The sequence below is a fragment of the Phyllobates terribilis genome, unplaced genomic scaffold, assembly GCF_046119375.1.
Source record: "Phyllobates terribilis strain yellow unplaced genomic scaffold, ASM4611937v1 Scaffold_35__1_contigs__length_13245226, whole genome shotgun sequence".
Classification (NCBI taxonomy): domain Eukaryota; kingdom Metazoa; phylum Chordata; class Amphibia; order Anura; family Dendrobatidae; genus Phyllobates; species Phyllobates terribilis.
In genome coordinates this window covers 2,661,901-2,687,322 of record NW_027362795.1, presented here as the reverse complement: position 1 = coordinate 2,687,322, position 25,422 = coordinate 2,661,901, and the positions used below count along the sequence as shown (strand labels likewise).

The 25,422-nt window shown below is 46.9% G+C and overlaps 2 protein-coding genes across 5 annotated transcripts in view; one reads left to right on the top strand and one right to left on the bottom strand.

Annotated features, from left to right (window-relative positions):
* The window catches only part of LOC141182586 (uncharacterized), a 162,563-nt gene that overhangs the window by 42,673 nt on the left and 94,468 nt on the right, over positions 1 to 25,422 (top strand). The gene's annotated exons all lie outside the window — the stretch shown is intronic.
* LOC141182591 (uncharacterized) lies at positions 17,683 to 24,602 on the bottom strand. 4 transcript variants are annotated; one of them, XM_073660746.1, is made up of 6 exons: positions 24,538 to 24,602; positions 23,135 to 23,922; positions 22,930 to 23,053; positions 22,750 to 22,847; positions 22,461 to 22,551; positions 17,683 to 20,370 (listed from the first exon to the last, which is right to left on the bottom strand). In XM_073660746.1, the coding sequence occupies exons 2-6, from the start codon at positions 23,387 to 23,389 to the stop codon at positions 19,523 to 19,525; spliced, it is 1,416 nt and encodes a 471-aa protein (XP_073516847.1). In that variant the 5' UTR covers positions 23,390 to 23,922; positions 24,538 to 24,602; the 3' UTR covers positions 17,683 to 19,522. The 4 variants fall into 4 exon arrangements, with proteins under 4 accessions (XP_073516847.1, XP_073516848.1, XP_073516845.1 ...); XM_073660747.1 differs by having other exon boundaries at positions 22,930 to 23,314; positions 23,444 to 23,922; XM_073660744.1 differs by having other exon boundaries at positions 22,930 to 23,922.

The following is a 25,422-nucleotide window of genomic DNA, read 5'->3' as shown; positions in this document are numbered from 1 at the left end:
GTCGTGACTTGCCAGCCAGGTTTCCGTAATGCCCACCACATCGTAATCTGTGGCTGACATTAAGAGTCTCTAATTCATTAATTTTGTTTGCAAGACCTCTTGCATTTGCCAGCAGACATTTAATACTATTAACTATTTATTACTCCTTCTTGCCTCCTTACTTTCCTTGAATGTCCCAGCCCCCTAAATCCTCATTGACCCCTACTGTCTCTCTCTCTGTCTACTCTATCCCCATATTTTCACAAAAAACCTCCCTCCCCCCAGATCCCAGTTTAAAAGCTCCTCCATCCATCTGACCATTTTTCACTGCAGCACATCTGCACCCCCCCAGTTGAGGTGCAGCCTGTCCCTATCGTAGAGCCTGTAGCCAGCAGAAGTAGGCCCAGTTCTCCATGAACCCAAACCCTTTATCCTGCCACTTATTTATCTCCTTAAGTTCCCGCTAACTTTCTAGTGACGCTAGTGGAATCGGCTGTATTTCTGCAAACACTACCTTAGAGGTCCTGTACTTCAACTTCTCTCCTAATTCCCTGTGACCTTCCACCTTCCTCTAACTTTGTCATTGGTACCAATGTGTACCATGACTGCTGGGTTTTCCCCAGCCCCACCCAATAATCTGTTTATCTGATCGCAGGAAGATCCCCCATATTAACTTGGGAGCTACCTTAAGGACCATAATATTTCCACTTAACGAGATAGTGCAGACAGCGCCTGACCCACCTGGAACTAAGAACTCGCTCTACCTCATACTCCCGACACCCTTCCAAATCCACCTTATTTATGTCTTGAGGTCCCCTCAAATTTTTTTAAAAGAGAAAAATGGAAAGAATTATGATTTTCCAGGTAATAAGTTGCAACTTAACTGTCACATGATTTAAATTTGTAATAATTTTATAAGGACCTACAAATTTAGGTGCAAACTTTCTATATGTGACCTTTAAGCGCAGATATTTTGAGGGCAACCACACAAAATCCCCCACCCTAAAGATAGAAGCTTTCCTACGTCTGCAGTTAGCACCACTTTTGGCCTGGTCACTAGCTACCAAAAAATCCCTTTTGTCCTCCCTCCAGACCTTAATTAATTGGGACAAAATCTCTCCTCCACTGGCAGGGATGATTGTAATCCTGAAATATTCCCAAACTCTAGATTAAAACTACAGCAGCTAAAAAAAGGCAAGGTCCCGGTAGCCTTTGAGGAACGGTTATTTAGAGCACGCTTGATAAGGGGCAGAGATTCCACCCAGTCTTCCTGATTAGAGGAGACAAAACATCACTAATACTGCTCTATTTCCTGGTTCATCCTTCTGGTTGACCATTAGTCTCGATATAAAAACTGAGAGAAAAAAGCAGCTTATTACCCAATCTGGAGCAAAAACTAGCCAGAAATTGAACCGCTGAATCAAAAATTATATTTTTGGGAACACCATGAAATTTAATCTATGAGAAATGAACAAAGTTGCTAAGATCCTAGCAGTTGGCAACTTTTGAAGCAGGACCAAAAGAACCTTTTTGCTCAAATGTTCCACCACCACCCACACGACAGTAATACCACCAGAGTTAAGCAAATCATTGACAAAGTCCATGGACAAGTGGGTCCAGGGCTGCAACGAAACATCGTTAGGGAAGAGATAACACACTGAGCTTGATGAGAGGCTTTAGCCTTGGAACAGACTTTGCATTTCCAAACATACTCTCCAATATCCTTAAGAGCATTCTGCCACCAAAAGGACCTAGAAAGAGATCTCCAAGTGGCAGACGAACCCGCGTGCCTAGCTAAAAAGGAATCATGTTCTTCATCAAAAAGATCTACACGTAAAGAGGGCAGTACATAAAGCTTGTTCATAGGTAAACCTTCCTGCACATCCTGAATGCGCTGCCTAAGATCTTTACCCACCCCTCTGTGACTGGAGAGGTGGATGGCCGTATATGACCCTTAGGGCTCATACCCATATGTGTGTAAAAAACGTTTCGATATATGGACCGGAAAATCGGATGAGTGTCATGCGATTTTCATGAGGACAATGCGATTTTTCGCACCTAGCATCCATATGACATCCGTATGCAATGCGTTTTGCTTTCTCTGCAACTATTATTCGATAATCATTTACAGTGTTATATGCTACAGAATAGTAATCTATCCGTAAAAATTGGATGCCATATGGATGGTCCATGTGCCATCCGTTTTTTTTCTCGCGCCCATTGACTTGCATTGGCGAGTCTTGTCCGATATATGTGGCAAATTGCAGCATGCTTCGATTTTTTGTGCAGATGAGCAGGGACTCATAGATTAACATTGATCAGAGTGCGATCCAATTTTTTATCGGATTGCACTCATCCGTTTTTCACGCAGATGAGTATGAGCCCAATGCAAGAAAAACAGACTAGAGCAATCCGATAATAAATCGGATTGCACTCTGATCAATGTTAATCTATGAGGTACATCTCATCTGTGATTTTTTTTTCTCAGCTGAAATCGGACTGAGAAAAAAATCGCAGCATACTGCGTATATCGGATGAGACTCACCAATGCAAGTCAATGGGACCAGCCATATGCCATCCAATTTTTATGGATACATTATCATTCTGTAGCACAGAACACTGTAAATGGTCTTGTAAATGATGGCAGAATAATAGTTGCAGAGAAAAAAAACGCATACGGATGTCATACGGATGCTAGGTGCAAAAAATCGCATTTTCCTCTCATGAAAATCGCATGGAACTCTTCCGTTTTTTCGGTCCAGAATACGGAATTTTTTTGTTCACACATGTGGGTATGAGCCCTTAGCCGGAGTCTTCTGAATATAGTTTTTCAAGGCCGCCCTCCCTGGAAGGGGTTAAACATACGAGATTTCTGCATTTTAGCTCCTGGTATGAAGTGGATAGCACAGTCATATGCCGCCATATAGTAGACGTCAGGTAACTGGTAATAATCACCTCATGTGTCGTCTATTTGTCTCCAAGCAGGAAAATCCCACGTTACATCCACACACAAAACTGTAGAAAAGGGGTAATTGTGCCAGTAGTGAGGGGCAAATAATGCCGGAAATGTCACTGACTGCGGAGAAGTTTCTCCACCGGCTCTGCAGGTGGAGGTATGTGGAGATTTCCCATTACTGGGCGCAGGGGGCATTAACCCCTTCAGCACCGAGACTCTTTTGGGGTCTCTGTGTGGTGTGAACAGTGAGGTAACAGCTGTGGACAGAATGCGGCTTATCTGGTTCCCGTCCACATTAGATACATTCAGACGACTGCAGGATGAAGGACAGAAGCCCAGAGAAGTCCTCACACAACGCCATTATTCATCTCCTAGTTCTATCACAGAATACTGTATGTGGCAGGTACTTGATGGATCTTCTGCTTTCTGGACCGGTTCCTCCTGTAAGTCCTATTAACCCTTTCTCCCCAGAGCCTGTTTGTTCACCTTCCTGAGCAGCATCACTTTATGAGGTAATAACTCTGGAGCTTCAGCGGATCCCAGTGATTCTGAGATTGATTTTTCTTGACAAATTGTTCTTCATGTTAGTGGTAAATTTAGGACGATATTTTTTGCTTTTATTTGTGAAAATATCAGAAATTTGGAGAAAGTTTCACAATTTTCAAATTTTTTATTTTTATGCCATTAAACCTAAGAGTTCTGCGACACAAAATAGTTAATAAATAACATTTCCCACATGTCTACTTTACATCAGCACCATTATTGAAACATATTTTTTTTATGTTAGGAAGTTAGAAGGGTTAAAAGTTTATCATCAATTTCTCATTTTTCCAATGTGTGGTGAGCACCTTGAACCCCCAGGTGCTTCATGAGCCGTGAAAATAACAAAAAACTAATTTTCCTCACAAAAATGTTTTTAGCCCCAATTTTTTTATTTTCACAAAAGTTACAGGAGAAAATCGACTCCAAAATTGGTTGTGCAATTTCTCCTGAGTAAGCTGTTAACCCTTATGTGGTGGAAAACTAATACATTGCGCGGCTCTGAAGGGAAGGGACGCCATTTTGGCTGGAATAGATAGCGGACGCCATGTCTCATTTGAAGAGCCCCTGACATGCCAAAACAGCAGAAACCCCCTCAGGTGACCCCATTTTGGAAACTACACCTCTAGAGGAATTCAACTAAGGGAGTAGTGGGCATTTTAACCCTCAGGCGATTCACAGAATTGTATAACATTGAGCTGAGCAAAAGAAATATTACCATTTTTCCACTAAAATGTTACTTTGGCTCTAAGTTTGTAATTGGAGAAAACAAACAATAAAATTTATTATGCAATTTCTCCTGAATACGTCAATACCCCATACTTGGTCAAAAACTACTTTTGAGGCACCGTGCATTAGCTCAGAAGGGAAGGAACTCCATTTCACAGTGCAGATTTTTCTGTTATGGTTTGTGGGTGCCATGTCACATTGGCAGAGCCCCTGAGGTTCAAGAATACCAGCAGAATCACCCTTAAGTGAATAGAAGAATGGTAGCACTTACCATAAGTATGCGGGATCTGCAATATTTATTTGGATAAAGACATAAAGGAACAGCGGTGCAGGAGGAGTGCGGGAGAGAACGTTACTGGACTACGGCCGTTTCACGCTTTATTTCGCTTCTACGGGTCTACATCCATATAATGTACAGCGGACCTGTAGAAGCGCAATCAAACGTGAAATGGCCGTAGTCCAGTAACGTTCTCCTCCGCACTCCTCCTGCACCACTTCTCCTTTATGTCTATCCAAATAAAGATTGCAGATCCCACATACCTATGGTGAGTGCTACCATTCTTCTATTCACTTACTGCATATACATGGACTCTGGGTATTAGCACCGCTGACCCTAGGCTGATCCTGCAGCAAATCTCTCCTGAGGACGTCTGCTCTGGATGAACAAGTCCTGGTGCTAGCTTAACTCTTTCATAGACCCCCCCTTAAGTGATCCCATTTATAAACGACAACTCTCAATGAAGACATCTATGGGTGCAGTGCTCATATTGACACCAGAGGTGTGTCACAGAATAGTATGCACCATCACTGCAATGCATCACACCAGTGTTACACTGACATAAGCCTCTTAGACCATGCTACTGGCATCTTACAAAAAAATGAAGGTTCTTAGCACATAAATTGGCAAATTTATGTATGCCCATCAACCACTGCAAGGTGACCTCCGCATGATGGGTAACTATCCTCCTAAACATGCTTCTTTTAGGCTACAAGCCTAAGAACCTTAATTTTTTGTAAGTACATTTTATTTAGCAATAATGCAGTTTAGCTCTTATGTTCTCAGTGTTTGCATGCGTCTTGGCCCTTACAGTGTGCTGCTGTGGTTTCTTATTATATGTTATGCCGTCATTGCAGCGTGCACCTGTTCACACTATATGGAGGTGCTGGTCAGGTTTTTTGTTTTCTTGCAGTTTACCATGGAGTTTTGACTGCCTCCTTTTCTGACTCTGCACTCCACCCATCAGCCCAAGGGTGCTTTTAATTAGTGTTGGTTTCTACCTGCCCACTTAAAATTGTAGGCTTATAGCACAAGAGAGGCACGTTTAGGAGGATAGTTACCCATGCTACTGGCATCATCTAAGCAGACCACTGTTGCTGGCAGACTGGATGTCATCATGACGACCTCGGGTTGATTTGATAACCATAGGGCCCTCTCGATGACATTCTGGGGGCAATGATTGGACAGGAGAGGGAATCCCTTACCTCTCCTAGCCTACTAAATATTGCGATTGATATCGATCGCAGCATTTAGTGGGTTAAACCACTAGGTGCAGGCACTGCACCTGGCTATGAGAATTGTGGCTTGGCTATCATGTAGCCAAGACCCCGGCAGCGATCACGCTGTCACAGCTTCTGTGCCACGCATGATAGCCATGTCGTACCTATACAACATCAGTCGGGAACCCCATCCGATCATGATGTATAGGTACGTCAAATGTCATGACGGGGTTAAGGATTAGGTGATAACTAATCGCAGCCTTCAAACTAGTTCTTTGTTCTCCTTTTAATGCATGGGGTGATACAGCATTCAAATGTGCCAAAACAATAAAACTGTTCTCCAGCAATGTGATAAAGATGGCCTTTGTCACATATTTCAGAGTGCAGTCTGTCCTAGTCACGTGTCAGGATGGGTTGCAGAATGAAGAAACACAGCTTGAGAAGTGTCTCAACTTTCAGAGAAGCAGCATCATGAACAAACAAATCTCCGACAGCCAAAGAGCAGGGCTGTGACATGAGAAAAAATAAATCCCCCCGCTGACTGAGCACAACAGGGGTTTTTCTTCTGCTTCATCCTCCTCTATGCTTAACTGTATACCCGTTCTGCTCTGTCTGCCTGACGGCGTTACAACAGGGAATGGCGACGGACTGCGCATGTAGAACTGAGTCTGGAGAGAAAAAAACCCTGTTGTGCTCAGTCAGCGGGGAGGTTATATTTGTTCTCATGTCACAGCCCTGCCCAGTGGCTGAGTGACGTATGGTTGTTCAACAATTACCCCACGCTGCTCCTCTGACAATTGTTGCCTCTCTTGAGCTGTTTCTTAAGTCTGCAACCCATCCTGACACATGAAAAGGATGGGTTGCAGTTTGAAATATTTGATGAAGACCATTTGTAAGCTTCGTTTATACGATACGGTTTCCCTTAATAGTGAGATCTTAGTATTATGTATACCTATCCATGTACTATAGATTTGAGTTACTGCAAATCATGTTGGCTAAACATACTCATCAAAATTGCTAAGAGGAGTATTTTTACCCCTCTGTAAAATATGTAGCATGACCTCTTCCAGAGCCTGTCCTATGGAACAGTGGGGGTACCACCAGTCAGACCCTCAGCCAAAAGAAACTTATGTCACTTTACAATAAAGCTGTAAAAAATGTTTCATCCCATATGATCTCTGCAATTAATCAGGCTGCATGGGGCACATGAAAGGCCGGAATACACCGGGAATCACTGGCAGGACCTAACACCTTGGTTGTATAAGCGAATATCATGGATGTTTTTGTTGTTGTTTTTAACAGGTACTCCTAAAGACAGAACAATTGTCAGCAAGATCTGAACGACTTAGTGCAGGTCTACTGGTGAGGACTTTGCTGCAGATAGTTTCTGCAACAAATCACACTGTGTGAACGCACCCTGATAATGATCCAACTGGCAGTTACTGTTCTTTAACCCCTTTCCGACGAGGTCAGTAATAGTACGTAGCTGCGCCCTGTGACTTATGGACCAGCTACGGACTAATACGCATAATGCGATCGCGCCCGCGCTCAAGCGCTGCGGGGCGATCGCCGCCGTGTGTCAGCTGATTGTCACAGCTGACACCCGGTGCTATGTGCCAGGAGCGGTCAAACATTACTGCTGTCACTTTAACCCCCGAAATGCTGCAATCAAAGTCGATCAAAAAACAAAATACTAGAGCTCCAAATCATGTCTCTATTAAAATGAGGCATAAATAAATTGTTTAAATTGTAATTTTATTAGGTATAAATATAAAACATACAAAAAATAAGCAAAGGTATCAGAACATGTAGCAATCAAATAGCAAAGCATATGACAGAATAGATTTTAAGTATATAGTGTTTTATAATCATCCCTAGAGGAGTATAAATGCCAATAAATATAAAGGAGCAGGATGTAAAAAAGTATTAGAAAGTGCTAGTGCATAGATATCAGTACTCAATATATATGATAGCAGCAAAATTAAACAAAGTGCAAAGTGCCAATGTGTGTCAGAACATAAATAAGTAATGAATAAATAAGATGCAAGTGCCTAAATTCATTTACATTTAACACATACTATCAGCTAGTCAAGATATTGCACATAGGGAAGTCTGAAAAAAAGAGCAAATTTATCAAGTCAAGCATAATGCCACTTACATATTGTAGTTGAGGAGCCTTGCTATCTGGCCACCACCCCCGAGGGTGGTGGCCGGATAGCAATCAATCAATCAACATTGATTTGATTTCTTCCTCAGGTCATCATGTGATAAATAAATGTTCACTGTTTTTCTACACCTTCTCATCGTGGTTGTAATCATGACAGCACCCGCCACAATGCCTTATTTTCTGATTTTTTGCCTCGCAACAGCTTCTATAAAGGGAATTTTGAGGAGAAGTTGCCTAAGAAGATCAAAGGGAGGCTATTGGAGAGCAATAAAAAAAAAAGGTCCCAAAGTTCCACCAATTGAATGTAAGGAGGGTGCAATGAGCCACCTCCTGTAGGAAGGTCTTAACCTGTTTGTGAAATGCTAGTATATCATGAAAGAGTATGGAAAGGGCAGAAACCTGTCCCTTCAAGTAGGAAAACTTTAGCGTAATATAAGATCTTCGTATAGTGGAGGATCTGGAAGTGGAGGGCTTTGTGGCCTTAAAATGGGTGTGTGAGGACAGTCTAGGTTTGAATGAGGGCTGCCTGGAGTTAGAGGGTCGAGAGGAGTTTGTCGTCTCTGTAGGAATAGGAGTCACGAGAGGAGAAAAACCTCTGGGAGCACCTATATGGCAGTGAGCATAGAGGGAGCCGGGCTAAACACATGGGAGGTATTTGTCACAGCGCAAACACAGACATTAAGTAACTAGAGCCACAGGAGGCTGCATGTGGGGCTCCTAGGAAGAGGACATGGTGCCTGGAAAATTGAAAATAGGCCCAAAATGGCACCTATTGCTACCAGTAAAGGTGCAGGCATGAAAGCATGCTACTGTGTCCTCAAATGGCAAAGGTGACAGATGGCACCTGGGTCTTCTGTTTGGATGCTTACTTAGGAAAGGAAGAGTGTGAGAACAGGAGAAGAGAGTCAGCAAGAGAGTCTGCAGCAGAAAACCCAGGAAAATAAGGCTCTTCCCAAGTAAACCCAGTGAAAACTGCTTGAAGGGAGAAAAATGCCAGTCTCTTATTCCACCCCCCACCCTCCCTTCGCCTCCGTCATACCACTCTACCACTGCACCCAAGCCAGGTGGGGGAGGTGGGAGTGGTATCATGCCACCCTATAGGCGGAACAAGATTTCTGACCTAGCCGCAAGAAAATAAACAGCACAGCCAAAGCAATGAAAGAAACTTTAAAAATTCCCCGAATAATTCATTTAGAAACAAAGCAAAAATGCAATGGTATTGATCAGCCAAGATCGCAAGGAAAATGCACACATGGGATGCAGCAGACCCCCTTACTAGAAGAGGTAACACAGGTGCAGAATACTGATGAACAACCATTCTCAGCCTCCTCATCCATTGAGGGGGCGATTGCCTTGCATTAGAACTGCACATAGATGAACTTGCAATATTGTGCAAGTCACACACATGTAGTACAGTGCCTAGCCAGCAGCCAGGACCTGGGTGGGCCCCGTACCACCGATAACACTTCCTCGAACTTCACAAAAAAGCACATGAACCCCGGAAAAAAGCCGCCGAGAAGCATCAAGAAAGTACAGAAAGAGAGAAAAGAATGGCCCAACGGGAATAGAAAGTTGGGAGACCCTCAATGGACAGACTCAAGCAAGCCAATAGAAATAAAGAGAAGGGGAGGGGGAGTTTGAAGGGATTATACTCATCTACTGTATCTGATGTCATTGGATGCTCACAGGGTCACCGCTTCCGTGACCTCACATGGATTGTGGAGACACCAGCACTCCACTGCGGTAGCAGTCATGGTGGACAATGGCCAGTGATGAAATGTAATTCGCAGGGAGATACACTACAGTGAAGTGAAAGGGATGGTGAAAAAAAGATGGAGGAAATCCGCACCACCTGGGAAAAAAATTGTGTAGAAGATTCAATGCAATTTGTGCCTAACTACTATGGACACTGGGCTAAAATTGAGCTGCACAGTGTCTGACTAGGGAATGTAGCCCGTTATGTGGAGCAACATTTTTTTAATGCAGTTTTGAGCCTCCAGGTGACACTGTGTGTACCCACGGTTCTGTGTCCCCCAATACTATTAACAAGAAAAAACATTTTTTGTTCAAAACATGACTCACTCCTCACCTCTCAGCCCCTTCAGGCAGATATCCATGTAAATAACATTAATCCCTTACTTCAGATAACCAACATCACCCCCTTTCCTGTGACGTCCCCACCCCGCCACGTAAGTAACCTCACCCCTTCCCTTCACATAAACACCACCTACCTGCAGCCTCATGCAAGTAACATCCCCTTTCCTGCGAAGCCCCCAGCATGCAGCACCATGCAAGAAACAGCCAGCAGCTGCTGCCCTGTACAGTCTCCAACATGCAGCCCTATGCAAGCAACATCACCCCTTCCTGTGCAAGCCACCCAACATGCAGCATTGTGCATGCAGTATCAGCACAATCCCTGTGCAAGACCACCGACATGTAACATCACCCCCTTCCCTGTGCAAGCTCCAAATTTGCAGCTCTTTACAGGCAGAATTGCCCCACTGCCTGTGCAAGCCCTCCCATATGCAACAATAGCCTTTCCCTGTGCAGCCCAGTCAACATGCAGCCCCGTGCTTACATCCTCCTCCTCCCTGTGCAAGCCCCCCAACATGCAGCATCAGAATATCCCTTATAAAAGTCCACTGACTTGAAGCCCCATGCAAGAAATATTAACCACTTTTCTGTGCTCTCAAAATACAGTCTCGGACGACTCACACATAGGACGCAGTCAGACAGCCGTATAAATCATGCATAGTGTAGCGTCGGCGTCCCTGCCTCCTGCTAGGCAGGGACGCTGTTCCCCTCACCTCTCCGCTCCATGCCCGGCGTCTTCCTCCCGCTCTGCTGGCAGCGCGCGCTCCTCCCCGGTCACTGTGCTTAGGGCGCGCGTGCACTCCCCCTCTCTTAAAGGGGCCGCGCGCGCCGCCCTAAGGAGTCCCCGGCCAATGGCCGGAGGACCTCTCCATATATAAGGCACCTCCTCCAAGATGGAGGTGCCCGAGCAATGTTGTTGCAAAGCCTTCACTCTGCTTCAGCCCTCAGGTCCCGTTACCAGTCACCTGCCAGTTTCCTGCTTGTTACCTGCCAGTCACCTGCCAGATTCCTGCTTGTTACCTGCCAGTCACCTGCCAGATTCCTGCCTGTTACCTGCCAGTCACCTGCCAGATTCCTGCCTGTGACCTGCCAGTCACCTGCCAGATTCCTGCCTGTTACCTGCCAGTCACCTGCCAGATTCCTGCCTGTTACCTGCCAGTCACCTGCCAGATTCCTGCTTGATACCTGCCTGATATCCGCTTACCTGCTTGCAAGCCTGCGGTCCGACGGTCTGCCTTCCGACACCTGTCAGTCTGTCTATGGACCAGCCTGCCCGCTCACCTGGGAGCGTCCACCTGCTACCTGCATGCTAGCCTACCTGGAGGCTCTGCCGTCACTTGCCGTGACCACCTGCCTGTCCAGAGACTCTTGCCCGCTCACCTGGGAGCGCTCACCTGCTACCTGCCTGCTAGCCTACCTGGAGACTCTGCCGTCACTTGCCGTGACCACCTGCCAGTCCAGAGACTCTTGCCCGCTCTCCTGGGAGCGTCCACCTGCTACCTGTCTGCTAGTCTACCTGGAGGCTCTGCCGTCACTTGCCTTGACCACCTGCCTGTTCAGAGACTCTCGCCCGCTCACATGGGAGCGCTCAACAGCCACCTGCCTGCTGTCCTTCTACCCAGAGACTGTCCCTGTCACTTGCCGTGACTACCCGTCCTTCTACCCAGAGACTGTCCCTGTCACTTGCCGTGACTACCTGCCCGTCTTCCCTGGGAGCCACCCGCTTCCTTACAAGGACCGCCCCCTTGTATAGTTGCTCAGAGGTTCCGCCTCCCAGACCCGTTACAGTTTGCTCGGGCCATGGAACCCGGTGGCACCCAAGCTCCCTCGCTCTCGGACCTATGTCATGAACTGTCCCGTCAGAGGTCCCAACAGGAGTCCATCCTGAGTCACCTGCGGAATGTCAACTCTCGCCTGGACAATCTGACTGCTCCACCAGCAACCACCGCTAGTGTCTTGACTCGCAACCCGGCAGCGCCGCTGCCCACCAATACCATGGTATCCTGACCCCGGCTTTCTGCACCTCCTCGCTTCGGAGTTGACCCCGCTCAAGCTCGGGGCTTCATAAACCAGTGCACCCTGCACTTTGAACTCTTGTCCCACCAGTTTATCTCCGACCGGTCCAAAGTAGCCTTTATCATGTCCCACCTCACGGAGGAGGCTCTGGCTTGGCTAAATCCTCTATGGGAGAGAGGAGACCCCCTGGTGTCCGACCTGCCAGCCTTTCTCACGGCTTTCCGGAAAGTCTTCGACGAACCCGGACGGAGGACCTCATCCGCATCGTCTCTGCTACGCCTCCATCAAGGAAATCTCACCGTGGGCCAATATGCCATACGGTTCCGTACCCTTGCTTCGGAGCTGGCCTGGGATAACGACACCCTGGTGTCTGTCTTCTGGGAGGGTCTGTCCGGCTGTATTAAAGATGAACTCGCCGGTCGGGACATTCCGACCCATCTCGACGACTTAATAACACTTGCCACTCGGATTGACATCCGGTTCCAGGAGCGCGCCAAAGAGGTCACCCGTGAGAGGAGGTTTCCACGTCTAGCCCCTACCTTCCAGAAACCCGTCACTCCCTCCGTTACTCCCCAGGCACACTCACCTGAGCCTATGCAGGTCGACCAGACCAAGATGGTCAAAACCCGTCAAGACTTACGCCGTGCCGAGGGGAGCTGCTTCTACTGTGGCAGTAAGGAGCTCCGGATCCGTTCCTGCCCAGAGAGGTCGGGAAACGCCTGTGTCTAGGATCGCTCAGAGAGGTCACCCTAGACAAAAGTAAACCCTCTCCATCCCTGATGCTGTCAGTCTCTATCATCTGCGGAGAGAACCGCTATTTTGAACTGGCTCAACTTGACTCAGGAGCTGCTGGAAATCTCATCTCTCAATCCCTGGTAGAAAAATACCACATTCCCACCAAACCTCTGGCCGTACCTTTATCTGTCGCCGCCGTGGATGGGGGTCTCTTACCACATCCCATCCAACTCATCACCGAATCTCTAACTCTACAGGTGGGAATGCTGCATTCTGAGAGCATCTCCTTTCATGTTCTGCCTGGACTCTCTCACGCACTCTTGCTAGGCCTACCTTGGCTCCAGAAACATGCACCCGTGCTTGACTGGCAGACCGGAGAAGTCCTTCGCTGGGGACAGGACTGCCATAAGACTTGTCTAGTTCCCGTTCATCCTGCTCGTCCTTCTCCTACCCCAGTCAATCTACCCGGTCTACCGGTTCCCTATTGGTCTTATGCGGATGTCTTCAATAAAAAAGAAGCAGAGACATTACCCCCTCATAGACCATACGACTGCCCAATCGACCTGATACCCGGCTCTACTCCTCCCCGTGGGCGTATCAACCCTTTGTCCGCTGCAGAGACCCGGTCCATGTCAGAATATATTGAGGAGAATCTGGCCCGGGGATTTATCCGGAAATCTACCTCCCCGGCGGGAGCAGGCTTCTTCTTCGTCAAAAAGAAGGATGGCTCACTCCGTCCATGTATAGATTATAGAGGTCTTAACCAGATTACAGTGAAGAATAAATACCCCCTCCCGCTCATTCCTGAATTATTTGACCGTCTGAGGGGGGCTAGAATCTTCACCAAACTGGATCTCCGTGGGGCGTATAACCTGGTCCGTATCCGTCAGGGGGATGAGTGGAAGACGGCATTCAACACCCGGGACGGCCACTATGAGTACCTTGTAATGCCCTTCAGTCTCTGTAACGCTCCTGCCGTCTTTCAAGAGTTGGTCAATGACATCTTCCGTGACCTTCTCTACTCCTGCGTGGTGGTGTACCTGGACGACATCTTGGTCTTCTCTCCGGACCTTCCTACTCACCGGAGGGATGTTCGTCAGGTCCTGCTCAGGCTCAGGCAGAACCACCTCTATGCTAAATATGAGAAGTGCATCTTTGAGCAGACCTCTCTTCCATTTCTGGGCTACATAATCTCTCAGACCGGCCTACAAATGGATCCTGAGAAACTGTCTGCCATCCAGAAGTGGCCCCGACCAGAGGGGTTGAAGGCTATTCAGCGGTTCCTGGGCTTCGCCAACTATTACCGCCTCTTCATACCGCACTTCTCTTCCCGGACTGCCCCTATTTCTGCGCTCACCCGTAAGGGTACTAATCCCAGAGAATGGCCGCCCGAAGCTGAGGAGGCCTTTCTTTCCTTAAAACAGGCTTTCTCCTCCGCCCCGGTGCTGCATCGTCCGGACGGCAACAAACAATTCTTCCTAGAAGTTGACGCTTCCTCCTCCGGAGCCGGGGCGGTACTTACCCAAAAGTCATCTTCCGGAAGAATGGTAACCTGCGTTTTTTTCTCCAAACTCTTCTCCTCTTCTGAGCGCAATTATTCTATTGGAGACCGAGAATTATTGGCCATTAAGCTGGCACTGGAGGAGTGGCGTTACCTGCTCGAGGGGGCTCTTCACCCGGTAAAAATTTACACAGACCACAAGAACTTGGCCTATCTCCAGAACGCCCAGAGACTTAACCCGCGCCAAGCCCGGTGGTCCTTGTTTTTTGCCCGCTTTGATTTCGTTCTTCATTTTCACCCGGCTGACAAAAACATCAAAGCTGACGCCTTGTCCCGATCCTTCCTGGTGTCTGATCTTGAGGAGGAGCCTAAACACATCATCGATCTCGCCAGAGTAATGCAGGTGGCCCCCATGAGTCTAAATCGTCTCCCTCCCGGTAAGACGTTTGTAACGGTACCTGATCGGGAGAAAATCCTACACTGGGGTCACTCGTCTAAGCTAGCTGGGTACGCCGGTCAGAAAAAGACCCTCCAGCTTATTACCCGGCACTACTGGTGGCCTACCCTGCACAAGGACGTTATAGACTTTGTTTCTGCCTGTGTGTCCTGCGCCCGCAACAAGGTTCCGAGACACCTGCCAGCCGGTCGCCTCCTTCCTCTTCCAGTACCTACTGCCCCCTGGCAGCATATAGCTATGGACTTCATAACTGATCTCCCTGTCTCTGCCGGTTGTACGGTCATTTGGGTGGTTGCTGACCGTTTTTCCAAAATGGCTCATTTCATTCCCCTGCCAGGCCTCCCGTCTGCACCCGAGCTGGCTAAAGACTTTATCCGCCACATCTTCCGTCTCCATGGCCTGCCCCTCCACATCGTGTCGGATCGTGGGGTTCAGTTCACCTCACGCTTCTGGAGAGCCACATGTAAGCTGCTAGACGTCACCCTGGACTTCTCCTCCGCTTACCACCCACAGTCCAATGGTCAAGTGGAGCGGATCAATCAGATCCTGACCAGTTACCTCCGGCACTTCGTTAATGCCCACCATTCAGACTGGGTGGATCTCCTACCTTGGGCCGAATTCTCTTACAATAATCACGAGAGCGAATCTTCCTCCAAATTCCCTGTTTTTTGTAGTCTTCGGTCAGCATCCTCGGATCCCATTTCCCGTCTCCACCTCGGTGGACAATCCGGCTGCGGAATCTCTCGTTAGCAAATTTTCCTCCATTTGGGAGAGTACCCGATCCGTACTCCTTCAGTCGTCCGAGCGGATGAAAAAACACGCTGACAAAAGACGCCTGGATCCTCCACAATTCCGTCCTGGAGATAAAGTCTGGCTCTCGTCCAAGTATGTCCGGCTCAAGATTCCTTCCTACAAGTTAGGGCCTCGGTTCATCGGCCCACTGGAGGTTATCAAACAGATCAACCCGGTGGCCTATAAATTGAAACTCCCGGCCAACTTGCGGATCCCTAACTCCTTCCATGTATCTCTCCTCAAACCCGTGGTACTTAACTCTTTTTCCAAGTCTACAGGTACGCCTCCTGCTCCGGTTTCCGCTGAAAACGAGTTTGAGTTAGAGAACATTCTGGCCACCAAAAGGGTAAGAGGAAAGACCTTTTTTCTAGTAGACTGGAAGGGGTTTGGTCCTGAGGAGAGAACGTGGGAGCCCCGGGAGAACATCCATGCCCCTCTCATCCTTGGTAAATTTCTGTCTGGCCTAAAAAAGGGGGGGCCTAAAGGGGGGTACTGTAGAGTCGGCGTCCCTGCCTCCTGCTAGGCAGGGACACTGTTCCCCTCACCTCTCCGCTCCGTGCCCGGCGTCTTCCTCCCGCTCTGCTGGCAGCGCGCGCTCCTCCCCGGTCACTGTGCTTAGGGCGCGCGCGTGCGCTCCCCCTCTCTTAAAGGGGCCACGCGCGCCGCCCTAAGGAGTCCCCGGCCAATGGCCGGAGGACCTCTCCATATATAAGGCACCTCCTCCAAGATGGAGGTGCCCGAGCAATGTTGTTGCAAAGCCTTCACTCTGCTTCAGCCCTCAGGTCCCGTTACCAGTTACCTGCCAGTCACCTGCCAGATTCCTGCTTGTTACCTGCCAGTCACCTGCCAGATTCCTGCTTGTTACCTGCCAGTCACCTGCCAGATTCCTGCCTGTTACCTGCCAGTCACCTGCCAGATTCCTGCCTGTTACCTGCCAGTCACCTGCCAGATTCCTGCCTGTTACCTGCCAGTCACCTGCCAGATTCCTGCTTGATACCTGCCTGATATCCGCTTACCTGCTTGCAAGCCTGCGGTCCGACGGTCTGCCTTCCGACACCTGTCAGTCTGTCTATGGACCAGCTTGCCCGCTCACCTGGGAGCGTCCACCTGCTACCTGCCTGCTAGCCTACCTGGAGGCTCTGCCGTCACTTGCCGTGACCACCTGCCTGTCCAGAGACTCTTGCCCGCTCACCTGGGAGCGTTCACCTGCTACCTGCCTGCTAGCCTACCTGGAGGCTCTGCCGTCACTTGCCGTGACCACCTGCCAGTCCAGAGACTCTTGCCCGCTCTCCTGGGAGCGTCCACCTGCTACCTGTCTGCTAGTCTAGCTGGAGGCTCTGCCGTCACTTGCCGTGACCACCTGCCTGTCCAGAGACTCTCGCCCACTCACCTGGGAGCGCTCACCAGCCACCTGCCTGCTGTCCTTCTACCCAGAGACTGTCCCTGTCACTTGCCGTGACTACCCGTCCTTCTACCCAGAGACTGTCCCTGTCACTTGCCATGACTACCTGCCCGTCTTCCCTGGGAGCCACCCGCTTCCTTACAAGGACCGCCCCCTTGTATAGTTGCTCAGAGGTTCCGCCTCCCAGACCCGTTGCACATAGATCGAAATGCAATGATTGGACTGGCTGGCAGCTCTCCCGACACGAGCGTGACAACTTCATGTATTCCTATAGAGCTGTCACACTTGAGTAGGGAGAGTCGCCGTTTAACATTGCACTCCGATATACGTCCGATTAATATGGCTGTCAGACTGCGTCCTTAGTCCCATATTTAAAAAACAGAAAGACATTGTTCCCATCTCCTTACAGCTCCATGATGCAACGCCTTCCTCCTCTCATTGTCAGTATAGAGAAGCCTCATCTCCAGCCTTCTATCTCCAGCGTTAACACGCCGTTTGAACCCATTTTCTGCAACACTCACGGCTTGTTCTACCGACTCCGGCACGTGTCTATCACCTCTAGTTGCAGTTGTGACTTCTTCAAAGGACCCCTGGAAGCAGCACGCGTATATCTTCATTTGGACTACCATTTTCTCTTAGACAGGTAGGAATCACTCTTTTGGTATTTTGAGTGGTTTGCAGCGCATCTCTTTTCTTTTTAGCATGCACAAAGTTATCTTCACATGAGTATGATCAGGTCACTTACCAAGGGACCCGACACGTGTTTCACCACAGACGAAGCTGTGGTGAAACATGCGTCGGGTCCTTTGGTGGGTGAGCTGATCATTCTCATGTGAAGATAACTGTATGTGCATGCTATATGAAATCCCTTATATTACTTAGCAATTGAAAGACACTTAGTAGGAACATTCAATATCCCATCTTCCTTTTATTCATACAACATCTTGAACCTCAACAAACAAAATCTGTATATCACCGAAGGTAGATGCAGCATTAGAAGTATGGGGTGTACTCACTAACAAAATAAGTTCTATGCTAACTGCGCTCTATAAAAGCGCCTATAGAAACTTTAGAGCAATAAAATCCAGATTTTGAACTTAAAAATTGGTAACTTTTGGGTATTACATCAATTGGAGATTTGTATAAAAAGGAGGAATCAACCTCCTTCTCTTCATGTACAATTAAATATAATCTACCATATAAAGACTACTGTACAGTGGCATGCAAAAGTTTGTGCACCCCTGGTCAAAATGACTGTTATTCTAATCTCTTAAAGGGCTAAAGTTAAAGATGACACATTTCCTGTGTGTTTTAGGCAAAAATATATATACTGTATATAGTCATTTTTTTTTCAATTTAACAATTACAAAAATGAAAATGGGTTGATGCAAAAGTTTGGGCACCCTTGAAAATTTGTGTGCTCAGATAACTTTGACCAAGGTTTCAGACCTTAATTAGACTGTCAAGGTTATAGCTTGTTCACTATCGTCATTAGGAAAGGCCAGGAGACGCAAATTTCGCAGCTTTATAAAAATCCAGCCTTTTCTAACCTTGTGCTAAAAAACAGCAGCCATGGGTACTTCTAAGCACCTGCCTAGTACACCAAAAATAAAAATGGTGGAGGCGCACAAAGCAGGAGGCTTTAAGAAGATAGCATAGTGTTTTCAAGTTGCCCTTTCCTCAGTTAAGAAATGACAGTTAACAGGAACAGTGGAGGTCAAGATAAAGTCTGGAAGACCAAGCAAAATTACAGTAAGAACTACTAGTAGTATTGCTAGAGAGGCAAATCAGAACCTCTGATTGACTGCAAAAGATCTTCAGAAAGATTTAGCAGACTCAGGAGTTGTGGTTCATTGTTCTACTGTTCAGAGACACATGCACAAATATCACCTTCATGGAAGTTTCATCAGAAGAAAACCTGTTCTGCATCCTCACCATAAAATTCAACATCAGAAGTATGCAAAAGAACATATAAAACAAGTCTGATGCATTTTGGAAACAAGTCCTGAGGAACGATGAGGTTAAAATAGAACTCAAAATCCACAATAGACTACCCCTAAAAAGGCGCAAGATAAAGGTTTCACAACTGCCCTGATATGAACACCACTGAACATATGTGGCTAGACCTCACAATCGCAGTGCATGCAAGACGACCCAGGAATCTCACAGAACTGGAAGAATTTTCCAAGGAAAAATGGATGAAAATCCCTCAAACAAGAATTGAAAGACTCTTGGCTGGCTACTAGGTAGTAACCATGCACAGTGCCCAAACTTTTGCATGGACCCATTTTACTTTTTGTAATTTTTAAAAAGTAAAAGATGACATCACTGTCCCCAACTTCGGACAAATCAAACATTAAGAGGGAATCGGAGAGCAGTCAAACCCCTGGCTTCCTGTTGATGTCCAATACGTCCAAGGTGGGGACAGTGAAGCTGGCGCTGATTGGGCGCAGGGCTCGTGTGATGAAACAACCTTACGAACCCCGGGAACACGAATACCGACACCGCCACAACGGAGCTGGCAAGGAAGGTGAGTATGAGTGTTTTTATGTTAACGAGGTCAAACATGAGGAATGACAAGAGATTGTCCTAGTAGTGGGCAACCCCTTTAAAAAGTTTTTGTACATTTTTATGTTAAAACATATCCAACATTCTGATCATGAAAAAGCCTTCTCCCCTGTGTGACTTCTCCGATGTTTATTAACAGTTGATTTCCGTGTAAACCATTTCCCACATTGAGAACATGAAAATGGCTTCTCCCCTGTGTGAATTCTCTGGTGTTTAACAAAATCTGAGTTATTGCTAAAACATTTCCCACATTCTGAACATGAAAAAGGCTTCTCTCCGGTGTGGGTTCTCTGGTGCCTAACCAAAGCTGATTTATCGTTAAAACATTTCCCACATTCTGAACATGAAAAAGGCTTCTCCCCTGTGTGAATTCTCTGGTGTTTAACAAGATTTGATTTATGGTTAAAACATTTTCCACATTCTGAACATGAAAAAGGTTTCTCCCCTGTGTGGGTTCTCTGGTGGCAATTAAGATTTGATTTTTGGTTAAACCATTTCCCACATTCTGAACATGAAAATGGCTTCTCCCCTGTATGGGTTCTCTGGTGTCTTACAAGATCTGATTTCTGGTTATAACATTTCTCACACTTGGAACAAAAAAATCTATTATCTGCAGTGTGGAATTGTTCAAGTTTAAGAAAGGACTTTTCGAAGGGAAAACTATTTCCATATTCTGAACTTGAAAATGACTTATTTGCTTTATGATCAGTTCGTTTTTTAATGCTTATTTTGTGACTTTGATTTTCCTTAGGAGTCGGTAATGAATCAGAAGACAGGACCTGTTTCAAAGGATCAGATAATAGCTCTTTGCTGTGAAGGGATGATGGTAAATCTGGAGTAATGGCATTCACTTCAATTGTATCCTGTGGGATCTCAAGATCATCTGATTTAAAAATTGAAGATGTCAGCTGTCCCTCTGATCTCCTGGTGCAGTCATCTGCCAAGGATAAAAACAATTATTATTTTAGAATAAAATATCGTTGAATTTTATATATTATGACATTTCTACTTAAACTGTCCGTAAAAACGGCAAGTTATGCAAAAATATGGAATTATTCACTAAGACACTGAGAGATTACAGTTTAATAGAAAACCACATATAATGAACCAGTAAAGCGTGGCGTTCAACTATTTGTTCATTCTGCTTCCCAAATATGGAATAAAAAGCCACCAATGTTATGTAAGCTAAAATGATACCAATAAAACTTCTACTCATCTCATAAAAAACAAGTCCCCACTCAAGTCATTCATCTGTCGGTGGAAAAACAGGTTTCCACATTATTAGTGGCTCAAAGGCTCTTGTAAAGCAACATGGCTTCCATAAACCAATCCAGCAATATCCGCTCTCCCAAAGTCAAATCTCCCCCTCACTTCTGAGCCTTGCAGTGTGCCCAAACCACATTTAGCATCCACGTATTTGGCATTACTATAGTGAGAAGAACCCACTTAATTTACGGTGTGTGTTTCCTGGAACACGATCTGGGCACTAAGTGTTACATAGTTACATAGTTTATAAGGCCAAAAAAAGACAAGCGTCCATCCAGTTCAGCCTATTTCTTGTGCACTGCAGCTATTCCGCAGTTGATCCAGGGGAAGGCAAAAAGGCCAATTTACATCATTGAGGAAAAATTCACTTCCTGACTCCAATCTGGCAGTCAGATTAAATCCCTGGATAAATTAACTATCCCTAAGCATAAGATGTAATTTTATTGTTCTCAAGAAAGGCAAGAAAATGTTGGGTAATAAAATGGCAAATGTACAAGATTCATTCTCCAACATCCACTACGTGCTAATTTCCGGAAAGTGCATGTGGAGTCAAAATAGTCACTACTCCTATAGATTAATTCACTGAGGGTTATAGTTTCCAAAATGGAGTCACTTTATGGGGATTTCTACTGTTCTGGTTTTCTGCCATTTTGTCATATTAGGGATTCTGCAAATGGTGTGTCCTATCTTCTCTGGGATCTGCTCCCATGAAGTCTGCTTCTGTCACCCGACGCCTTATTCATTTTGCAGGTGTCGCTGGTAATGGAGGAGAAGTCAGAACCAGAAGTTCTGGGCGACGCAGGCTCTATCCAGCCACTAAGAATAGGGCGTAAGATAACACTAAGAAAATGGAGTAGATAGCGCCAAGCCTGTTCGTGGTGGCCATCTTTTGAGCTGCCAGGTGACCATGAACAGTGCCTCCAATACATTGTGTCTGCCAACTATTCCAGCAAGATCTGCATTCATATAGCTAAATGGCGCACCTTCCCTTCTTAACCTGCCATGTGCCCAGACAGTAGTGTACAACTGTATATAGGGTACTGTCAGATTCAAGAGAAGTTGGAAAATAATTTGTAAGGTCCATTTGTTTCCTATTATCCTTTGTGAAGAATTCCAAAGTTATCACCATATAAAGTGACAAACGTCAGATTCGAAAAATGAGGCCTGATTAGAAACACAAAACTGTCTGTGGGAAGGGGATAAATCTGAGTATTTTGGGCACAAAATACTGTAGTCAAAAACTGTGAGTATAGACAATAACAAATCATAAAAGTTAAGTTTGGTCATAAAGACTGGACCTGGTCTTGTAGGGACCATATGAGCACATTCAGCAGCACAGAAGGGAGAAAAGGTAGATTCATCTAATACGATATCAGGATTCTAGGAAACCAATAGATCATTACCCTCCGCTTTCTCTTACAGGCTCATCATAATGTTTTTCCTCAAGTGATTTTTTAACTTGTCAGCAAATTATACGTATGTTGTCATTTGGCCTTGTAGTTCACAAACCTGGGCAGGTAACGGTCAGCATCTTCTAATCCCAGGGGGAGGTGGATCCTCCAGGTTGTAAGTTCTACAGGAAAGGTCTTTCAATGCCCAAAGTTATTTGAACAGTTTTGGATGGAGGAGAATGTTGTGGTCTAGAGGCAAAATGGTGATCACACGATTGTGATACAGCCGGACTACACAACCGATAAAGGAGCCACAGCCGGTGACTGAGAAGAATTTGTGACTTCTCAGCATTTAGTGGTTACTACTCACCTGGGTAGTCATATGTAGGAATCTCCTCTTTACACCGCTCATCACCCCTCACATATGTCTCTGTAGTATTAATATGGGTCAGATCTTCACCCTGAAACAAACATTGTAAAAGTCACAGACAGATGGAGAAGTCCCATCTATGATCAGCTCTAATCTTGCCATCTCCACCGTTCTCATTAAACAAGTATAAAACACATAATACTGGTGGATAAAACAAGACTGAGCACAAGACCTTCACAGCTGTCTACACATCATAGGGGAGATCTCATGACACCTTCTCTCCATCTACCTGATGATCCTGAGGAACATTGGGGTCTTCTTGTTTACAGTCCTGTAGAAGAAGAGGACGGGGACATCTCTCTGGTGTTGTCCTCTTACTGGATAGATCTGGAGGAAACACATACAGGGACTGAATTCATTCTTTACATACAGATAATATAGGCCGTGCGTATTTAGTCCTGTCTATTACCTAGAGATGTGAGGGGCTGGGGAACCTCCATCATGACGTCCTTGTACAGATCTTTGTGTCCTTCTAAATACTCCCACTCCTCCATGGAGAAATAGACAGTGACATCCTGACATCTTATAGGAACCTGACACATACAATGATAGTCATCCCCCCGATCCCTCCATAGCGTTACTGTATAATGTCCCAGTATTCCCAGCAGTGTCACCTCTCCAGTCAGCAGCTCAATCATCTTGTAGGTGAGTTCTAGGATCTTTTGGTCATTGATGTCATCATGTATCAGGGGGTGAGGTGGAGGCCCTGTGATTGGGCTCAGGGGTTTTCCCCATCCCTCAGACACAGGGTCCTGACAGCGCTCACTAGAGGTCTTCTTCACAACTGTGTAACCCTGGTTATGGAGAGACACATTAATAAATCTCACTCCAGACATTTCCAGAGTCCTCACCTCTCCAGTTCTGTCCATCTGTTATTCCCATAGATAAGAATGATGTAATGTGACGTCATCAGAATCTCTCACCTCTCCAGTAAGCTGGAAGAGGATCTCTAGGGTGAGGTGGAATATCCTCCTTCCTGAATAGGAAGATGATGAGCCGATGTAACATCATAAAGATCCTGTTGAATAATACAATTACTGAAGACCATGGGGGAAAACATATCAGGAGATAGAACGTGTAGTTGTTGTATTCTCCAGTCTTGTATGGATGGAACACCAGTTGAATTGCTGACTATGACATCTCCTTCATGCACTTTTCTGTGTTTGTTATGCCAGAACTGTTGGAGGATTATTAAAGGTGATAGTTTTCCCACCAATTAGAGGGGACACCTGTGGATATCGGTGTTTTTGTACCTGCTAGAGTTCTGGTGATTTACTAGTTAAAGTGCTCTTGTGGCAAAGTGGACGTTGGACAAACATCACGATCAATTACAATCAGACTGAAGGAACATCGTCCTCTATTCGGCTCTATGATTCTAGGATGAAATCCACTGCGGCCGCTGCTAAAAAAAATTGAAAAAGAGCAGAAGTTTGGTGAGACCACCGTGGCCAGACATTTCTCGGAGATAAAAGTTCTGATGTGCGATGGTCGGTGTTAGAAGAGGTTCTATAAGACAGTGTTCCCCAACTCCAGTCCTCAAGGCCCACCAACAGGTCATGTTTTCAGGATTTCCTTAGTATTGCTCAGGTGATGTAATTATCACCAGTGAAATCCTGAAAACATGACCTGTTGGTGGGCCTTGAGGACTGGAGTTGGGGAACACTGCTGTAAGACCCAATACGACCGGCCAATCACAGTAATGCCAGTATCCAACATGGCTACCGGATTACTGTGTATGGCGCGCAATCCCCGCATATTTATTGGCTGTGTAACAGCAGCAATTATTGTGCTGGACGGAACTAGGAGAGGAATAATGGCGCTGTGTGAGGACTTCTCTGGGCTTCTGTCCTTCATCCTGCAGTCGTCTGAATGGATCTAATGTGGACGGGAACCAGCTATGCCGCATTCTGTCCACAGCTGTTACCTCACTGTTCACACCACACAGAGACCCCAAAAGAGTCTCCGTGCTGAAGGGATTAATGCCCCCTGCGCCCAGTAATGGGGAATCTCCACATACCTCCACCTGCTGAGCTGCCACCACATATATGGCTGCTCTGTGCGCACAGGAGCTGTGATGAGGTCACAGGAGGGGAGGAGTCAGGGGTCACATGATCAGGGGCCTCAGTGGATGCAGGACTCTGCTGTGCTGGTTGTCATGGTGCTGGATGAGCTGAAGTTTATGTGTGGGGTCAGGAGGGGTTTACAGTGTGGATGTAGCAGAGCCGTGTGTGTACGAGGTGTACGGAGCAGAGCCGCGTGTGTACGAGGTGTACGGAGCAGAGCTGCGCGTGTACGAGGTGTACGGAGCAGAGCCGCGTGTGTACGAGGTGTACGGAGCAGAGCCGCGTGCGTACGAGGTGTACGGAGCAGAGCCGCGTGCGTACGAGGTGTACGGAGCAGAGCCATGTGTGTACGAGGTGTTCGGAGCGGAGCCGCGTGCGTACGAGGTGTACGGAGCGGAGCCGCGTGTGTACGAGGTGTACGGAGCGGAGCCGCGTGTGTACGAGGTGTACGGAGCGGAGCCGCGCGTGTACGAGGTGTACGGAGCTGAGCCGCGCGTGTACGAGGTGTACAGAGCAGAGCCGTGTGTGTACGAGGTGTACGGAGCAGAGCCGCGTGTGTACGAGGTGTACGGAGCGGAGCCGGAGGTGTACGGAGCGGAGCCGCATGTGTACGAGGTGTACGGAGTGGAGCCGCGCGTGTACAAGGGGTACGGAGCGGAGCCGCGCGTTTACGAGGCGTACGGAGCAGAGCCGCGCGTGTACGAGGCGTACGGAGCGGAGCCGTGTGTACGAGGTGTATGGAGCAGAGCCGCATGTGTACGAGGTCCCAATTTAGGGTCACCTTGCCGCTGGTGGGACGGCTTGTATACTTTTTTTGATCAAAAATAGTTCACTAAGTA

What these genes read in the sequence shown, in the direction of transcription:
- LOC141182591 (XM_073660744.1), bottom strand. Translation starts at nt 23,389, where the DNA reads ATGGACAGAACTGGAGAGGTGAGGACTCTGGAAATGTCTGGAGTGAGA. An exon ending in ATGTTCCTCAGGATCATCAG is followed by an intron (nt 22,552 to 22,749) that starts GTAGATGGAGAG and finishes TGTTTGTTTCAG; the next exon opens with GGTGAAGATCTGACCCATAT. An exon ending in TCCTACATATGACTACCCAG is followed by an intron (nt 20,371 to 22,460) that starts GTGAGTAGTAAC and finishes TATCCTTGGCAG; the next exon opens with ATGACTGCACCAGGAGATCA.